General features: G+C 47.6%; 1 protein-coding gene across 1 annotated transcript; it reads left to right on the top strand.

Annotated features, from left to right (window-relative positions):
• Nucleotides 1–1,540: 1,540 nt before the first annotated feature.
• On the top strand, nt 1,541–7,232 carry LOC123113096 (uncharacterized). Its single transcript, XM_044534225.1, has 4 exons — nt 1,541–1,871; nt 2,047–4,700; nt 4,934–5,078; nt 5,379–7,232. Exons 2-3 carry the CDS (start codon nt 2,223–2,225, stop codon nt 5,039–5,041), a joined length of 2,586 nt encoding a protein of 861 aa, XP_044390160.1. The 5' UTR covers nt 1,541–1,871; nt 2,047–2,222; the 3' UTR covers nt 5,042–5,078; nt 5,379–7,232.
• Nucleotides 7,233–7,525: the final 293 nt, after the last annotated feature.

Genomic DNA, 7,525 nt, shown 5'->3' with positions numbered 1-7,525 from the left:
AGCTCCTCGTCGGGTTGTCGATAGTGCCATGGATGGAAGGATAGGAAGGAGACAGAGGCGAGGTTGTGGTGGTGATGAGAAGGTGCTGACGGGAGCCATGCCGTAGGTTGCCAGATCTGGTGAGGAAGATGGAGGTGCGACGCTTCACGCAGACGGGGACCTCTGTTTTTTCGTCGCCGTCGCCGCACAACAAAACCTTTAGTTGCTCAACATGGTTTGAGTTAAAGAAAAGCTAACCTATGAATAGAATTGTTAGGGGTCCTTTGATCAAAAGAAGATCCAAGAGACAAGGAGGCGGTCGACGCGCGCCAGAAGACTAGTCGGTTGAACAGAAAAGTTTTCGATAATTTTATGTTTCTATGAATTGCACTCTAGGGTTTATTTTTCGGCGATTGCAATAAAAAAGGATTTATTTTGGACGCTGATAAGTGCCACACGTGTGGGCGTTAAGGGGTCTGCCCACATATTTTGTGTGGTGTATAAGAGGAACAGCCCACACACCTATGTGTGGGCAAAACAAGTAATGCCCACACATTTTATTTTCTTCCTCCCGATCCCTCTCACACGCGTGCGTGTGGGCGAAATAGATAACGCCCACACGCCCCGTACGTCAGGCCTCCTACCTCGTGGTCCGGCACGCCCCGCGTGCCAGTCACCGCGCGTCTCGCAGTTGCCATGTTCCAGACCCTCGTCCATGTGTCGTTTAACTGCAGTTGCCATGTCGCTGAACTTCTGTTGCCATGTCGGACAACTACAGTTGCCATGGTTGCTCAACTGCAGTTGCCATGTATGGTCTGGTCTACTGCAGTTGCTATGATTTCAAAACTTTAGGAGTTACCACCCACTAACACTAGGCAGTTGCCATGTAGCACTACAAAAAGGCATGGCAAAAAAACATGTTCGGGTAAAAGAGAGAGTTGCCATGTGTTCACAAGCACGCTAGGGCAGTTGCCATGTAAAAGAAAGAGTTGTCATCTGCTTACGTGCATGCTAGGTCAGTTGCCATGTACCATGCAAAAAATACATGGCAACTCGGGTAAAAGAAAGTTGACATCTGCTTACAAGCAAAGCTAGGGCAGTTGCCATGTACCCTGCAGAAACACATGGCAACTGGCAGCTTAGGGTGTGGGCGAGGAGACGGGCGTGTGGGCGAAGTGATAAACGCCCACACACCAGCCCCCTTTGCGTGCGTGAAAACTGGTGTGTGGGCGAATTGCTAAACGCCCACACACTAGCCCCCGGTGTGGTAAAAAAAGACATGTGGACGACCGGATGAATACCCACACACCAGCTTAGTCTTACGTAACGTGGCACACAAAAACTGCTAAAACGCGTCAAGATTCGTGTAGAATTGGTTGGATGAGGATCCATGCGTGTGGGCGAGTTGCCAGACGCCCACACGTGTGTGCGTTAGTGTTTCCGTTTGTTTTTCCTACCGCAAAGGAAAATGATTTATTTTCCTAATAAGAATTTTTTTTAAACTAAAATTACTAATTTTTCTCTCTCCGACGGCCTCCTTTTCCGTCTTGTCCTACCCAAATCAGTTTTTTTAAGAAAGATGCCCTAAATCACTGCTGTGGACCGGTGAGGCCGCCAGCCGCCGGACACCGGCTCCGTCGACCCCCACCGAAGGTAGCAAGCGGATGGGAGGAGCGGCAGTCACAGAGTCGGGACCCCTCTCTCTCCAGATCGGCGGAGAAGGAAGGCCGGATGGTGCGGAGCGGCGGCGGCGCCGGCGCGAAGGGCGGAGCAATAAGAGGCAGCGGCGGCTGGAGTAGCAGACCGCGGCAGCGGGGGACGGGCCAAGGAAACGGCGTGCGGCAACCAAGAGAGGGACGGCAGTTTGATTAGGGGATCTTCCTCCCTACCAGGTTCGTCGATTCGAGTTCATCCACCTGCTACTGCTAGTATATATTAACAATGTCATAGTATTGCTCCACCTTTCTGAAAACGAATTGAAATATGCATCTTTTTCAGCTCGATTAAGCTGGTTTGATCCAGCCAAAACGATGTTTGCTTTGAACCGGCTTGATTATAACAATGCAGGTCATCTACACCGGATTAACATATGAAAAGTCAGTAGGCAATAAGGAGACAATGCTGGAGTGGTTACTGCTAACCATGTGCATATATACACACTGGATCAACGTGCGAAATGAATCGGCGGCCTCTCACTTTGTGCTTGTGAGCGAGCGAGGGAGAGCCAGACACAGTCGTCAGTCATGGTTATATCAGGTGCTGTGGAATGGTGGGAGCAGTGGCATCTGCGCATCCTCGTCCTCAGCAGCCTCTTCTTCCAGTACCTCCTGCTCTGCTCTTCTCCCTTGCGTAAGTTTGCTATTCCTTCCTGGTACAGATCCATCATATGGCTCGCATACCAAGGCAGCGATGCTGTAGCCATATACGCCCTGGCCACCCTCTTTAACCGCCAGAGGAGTCAGGATCATGGTGGTGCTACTTCTGCAAACAACAGTAGCATCCTGGAGGTGGTGTGGGCACCCGTTCTCCTGATGCACCTCGGAGGGCAGGACCTCATAACCGCCTACAATATCGAAGACAATGAGCTGTGGACGCGGCACATCCTCACAGCTGTGTCCCAGGTCACTGTAGCTATCTATATGTTCTGCAAATCGTGGCCAGGAGGCGACAAGAGGTTGTTGCAGGCATCAATCTTGTTCTTCGTCCCTGGGATTCTCAAATGCATTGAGAAGCCCTGGGCTCTCAAGAGTGCTAGCATTAACAGCCTAGTAAGCTCTTCCGCTCATGCTCCGAGCAGAACTGCCACCAGAGAAGGCGAGATCAATTCGCTTGAAGACTACGTGCAAAAGGCAAGGGCTTTTGCCCAGACCGACCCTGGTTTCCAAGCACAAGAAGGTGATGCGGTGGACCATGGGGCTGACAATTATCTTTCTCAATCACAAGGAGAAGATATTGTGCTGGACCTTGAGGCCAACCATGGATCTCAAACACAGGGAGTGGCTGCCACGCTGGATCTTGAGCCCGATCATCATCCTCAGACCTCAAGGACATGGATAGGTCGCCTAAACCAAATAAAGGAAAAAATGGGATGCCACGTAAACCAAATAATGGAGAAAAGGAGAAGCCACCTAAACCAAAGAGAGCCAAGATTGAGAAGGCGAGATAATGACTATAATGGGGACCCTGAGACCTACAGGATATTTGTGGACCTTGCATCGCCGTATCCTGATCGGCTTGTGATCCTAAAATCCTTTTGGGTGCTTGATGGAAAACAAGCATACATTTTATTGCAGAATAGATTGTTCAGCATTTTCAATCTTCTCTACACAAAATCAAAGATACTCGGCAGTTTTAAAGAAGAGGAAGACCCGAGCGGGTTGGAACTTCTTTCTCTGTACATACGGTTATCGGCTAGTTTATTGCCATGGGCAGCCATAGGCCTATTCCACAAGAGTCACAGAGAAGCTTATGATGATAATGATGTCAAGGTTACATATGCCTTGTTCTGCTGTACTGCAGTGCTAGAGTACTGTTCCTGTGCTTCCTTTGCCTTTGCGAAATTTACTTTTCTAAAGGTATTTCTCAATGCCATACTCAAAGTCAAAGATAGCCTCATAGGCCAATTTAATCTGGTAGGATTCTTTGCTCGTAACAGAAGGCACTCCAGGAAGATGTGCATCCTTAATTTCTTTAACTGCAAAGACTTTCTTGACCAAAATTGGTCCATGAAGCCCTGCAAGTTATCCTTTGCAATTCTAGATTTGGTTCTTAAGTATGTGAAGAAGGGGTGGGAAGATCAAATAAAAGATACTGACAGCTACTGGAAGTTCAACGATCGCAGGGGGCAATGGACTCTTCAGTCCAACAACTGCGACGAAGATCTCAGTTGCAGCTTAAGGAAGCCATTCGATGAGAGTGTTCTTCTCTGGCACATCGCAACGGATTTCTGCTTCTACTACATGGGCGCATCAGCAGATCACCAATGTGCCACTGCTCAGTGTATTCAAGATGCTTCCGGTGAGGATCATCGGTGTGCTGTTTGGTGTGAAAGATCTCCTCATCACAAAAGAGCCGTCCAGTGCAGAGAAATCTCCAACTACATGATGTACCTACTGTTTGTCAATCCCGAGATGCTACTACCAGGCACTAGGCGAAATCTGTTCACAGCTGCCAATTCTGAGCTAAAGAAGATCCTCAAGGATGACAATCCATCGCTCAAGAAAATTGTCAAGGGCGGCAAGCCTTCACTCATGGAGATCCTCAAGTGCAATAAACCATTCTGCAACTTCTTCACAGTCAAAAGGCCATCGCTCAAGGAAATCGAAAGAGGATTTACACAGAGAATAATCGCGAAGGTACAGCCCAGGGAAAACAGAGAACAAGTTGTTGAACATACGGACTTGCCACTGGATGCGGAGACAGATGCAACTACACAAGAAGGTTTTGTCCATGATGCATGGAATCTTGCCAATGGGCTGCTGCAAATGTGTGATGACAAGATGTGGGAGGTAATCGAAGGCGTGTGGGTGGAGATGCTCTGCTTCTCGGCTAGTAGGTGTCGAGGGTACCTACATGCCAAGAGTTTGGGCACTGGTGGGGAGCTGCTCACGTATATCTGTCTCCTGTTGTCGCACATGGGGATGGAGACCTTACCGGAGAGGTTGCAGAGGACGGAACTTTCAAGTGGAGGAAATGCCAGGGTCACTCCATTGACTTCCCAGGTTAGCACCGCCACTGGGAATCCATTGTTTGAGAAATGATGCTGTTATGAAGACAATTTCCACTCTGCATTTCATCTTTATTGCTTATTTTCTTATTGATGGAAGTTCTTTTGCTATTCGTTCATTGTGATATTCCGTCTATCGTCTCGTCGTGGTATTCTAGTGTTATTGTTCTTCAATGACGCCAGGTTTGGAGATATATTTTAACTATATGTGAATATGTGATCTACCAGGTACCTGCGAGCAAGGACCCACCACCCTTGAGACGTCGGAGGCCTCATGAAGCTGCTGCTGCTGGGGCATCTACCTCTCGACCTCAAGAAGTACAACCAGCTGAATGACCTGAGAAGTTATTATCTCCGTGTTGTTTTATACATGGTGAGAATCCTGTGTGTCTGTATTGCTACTCATCTGCCGTTCATATCCTTAGCTTTCCCCGGATTGTTTCATGCTTGTCTGTATTGTTCATTACCTATCTCCATCTGCTATACATGTAGATAGTGTCAAGTATTGTTTTATTACCTACCAGTCTGTTTGTGTGTTGTTAGAGCTGCAAAATTACAATGTCTGTACTCTGTAGTATAGTATGGATGCCAGATTACTCCATGGATGCCCGCCCCGTGTTGAATTCTGCAGCATGCTTGTTTGTCCTATTTTCTGACAATTGTTCTCTGCCAGTCTCCCAGGAGGTGAAGAGTATTTTGCAAGTCACTCAGGAGGTGTTTGATCCCAAGCATCTTGGACTACCTGTACCAGAGGGTAGAATGCATAAAGGGAAGTTCCAGACTTTTCAGTCTAGGCTAAGTAAGCGGTTAGTGGATTGGAGTGAACGCTATATGGCCTCATCTAGTAAGGAAATATTGATTAAATCTGCGGCCCAGGCTATTCCCACTTACGTATGTTATGAGTGTTTTCGAACTTCTGTATTCTGTGTGTGACAACCTCACAAGAATGATGCGGCAATATTGGTGGGGAGTTGAGAATGAAAGAAGGAAAATGGCTTGGGTTTCTTGCGACAAGCTTGTCTTACCAAAACAAAAGGGTGGTCTTGATTTTAGAGATATGAGAGCATTCAATCAAGCATTGCTGGCTACACAGGCCTGGAGACTTATTGATCAACCGGATAGCCTTTGTGCAAGGCTGTTGCGAGCTAGGTATTACCGTAATGGAAATCTTGGGGATACAGTTTTTTCAGTCAATGCATCCGCGGATTGGCGTGGCATTGAACACGGGCTGGAGTTATTGAAAAAAGGTATCACTTGGCGTGTTGGTAATGGAATTTTGATTCGGTCTTGGTGGGACCCATGGATTCCAAGGGGTCCATCATTTCGTCCAGTTATGCCAAAACGTCATTGCAGACTCGATAAGAGTATCAGACTTCTTGGATATTCATGGTGTTTGGAGACTGGATTTATTGCAGCAACACTTTCTTCCTGCTGATGTTGTGGCCATTCGTAAAATCCGTACCTCACCACGGCAGCAGCAGGACTTCCTCACATGGCAACCAGATCCCAAAGGGCTGTTCAGTGTCCGTAGTGCGGACAAGCTAGTGATGGTACATCATGAGGAAGCTTTTACAGAAGGTGCGTCGAGCGGAAGTCCTAATGGCGAGAGGAAAATCTGGAATTTAATTTGGCATGCAGATGTTCCGCACAGGATGAGGTTGAATGCCTGGAAGGCTGCAGCTGGTGCGCTAGCTACCGTGCAATGCAAACGGGCTCGTCACCTGCAGTGCCGGGCTACATGTCCACTGTGTGGCATAGCTGACGAGGACACTTACGTGTCCACTTGTAGCATGTGAGAATGCTTCAAAGTTGTGGGATGCTATGGGGGAGATTTGGCCAATACCCCCAAAGGAGCACCTGGATGCTATGGACTACCTCAATCCAATACGAGACGTGAAGCATCTGAGTACTGAACAAATAATTGAAGGCAAATATTCCGTCGCTGATTCCCTTCCGGCGACTGTTGTCCGACCGCGTCCACCTGATCCACCTTGGGTACCGCCACCTTCCGGTTGGCTGGCCCTGTCAGCGAATGGCTCTTTCTCGCCGGATGACAGTACAGCCGGTGCAGGCATGGTCATCAGGAAGTGTACAGGTGAAGTTATTCTTGCTGCATGCCGTTTGCTGTTCTTCTGCAATGATGCACTTGAAGCTGAGATACAGGCAATCCGGGAAGGGATGTCTCTAGTCCTCCAATGGTCTAATCTTCCGGTCATGGCGCAGTCAGACTCTATGGTAGCTCTTTCATCTTTGTCTAATGCTTCCCTGGCCAAGTCGCCTAATGGCCATCTGGTCGATGAAATCAAGTCGCTCCTTCTAGAGCGGGAGTTTATTCCGGTTAAGATAACTCGTTCTCAAAATAGGGTATCACATTGTCTAGCTAAATGCTCGTATGACGTAGTACCCCTTGTTGGTTACAACGAGCTCCTCTTATTCATGATCCTGTATTAGCTGACTGTAATTCTGTTGCTATGGAATAACTCAGTTTTACCCTCGCAAAAAAGAAAAAAACATGCTTGTTTGAAAGATATTGCTACCCTAAGACTCATGAATTGCGGTGTTGTTTATTTTCCTCAATCTCCATGATATTATAACTTGGTTTTTTTGAGCATGTGATCTACCAGATAGACCAGTTGAATAAAGTGCGAAACTATTGCTCTTTATTTACAACGTGGATATCCCGTGTGTCCGTATTGCCAGTCTGTTGTTCGACTCTGATTTGCAGCTGCGGTATTTTACAGAGCTTAATACACTAGAGCTGTTTGTAAGTACCGGTTCATCTCTACAATGGGCATGCCACCAGTACAATGGTTGCCCTAA

This window comes from Triticum aestivum, chromosome 5B, assembly GCF_018294505.1.
Source record: "Triticum aestivum cultivar Chinese Spring chromosome 5B, IWGSC CS RefSeq v2.1, whole genome shotgun sequence".
Taxonomy (NCBI): domain Eukaryota; kingdom Viridiplantae; phylum Streptophyta; class Magnoliopsida; order Poales; family Poaceae; genus Triticum; species Triticum aestivum.
This window is presented reverse-complemented; position numbering and strand designations above follow the sequence as displayed.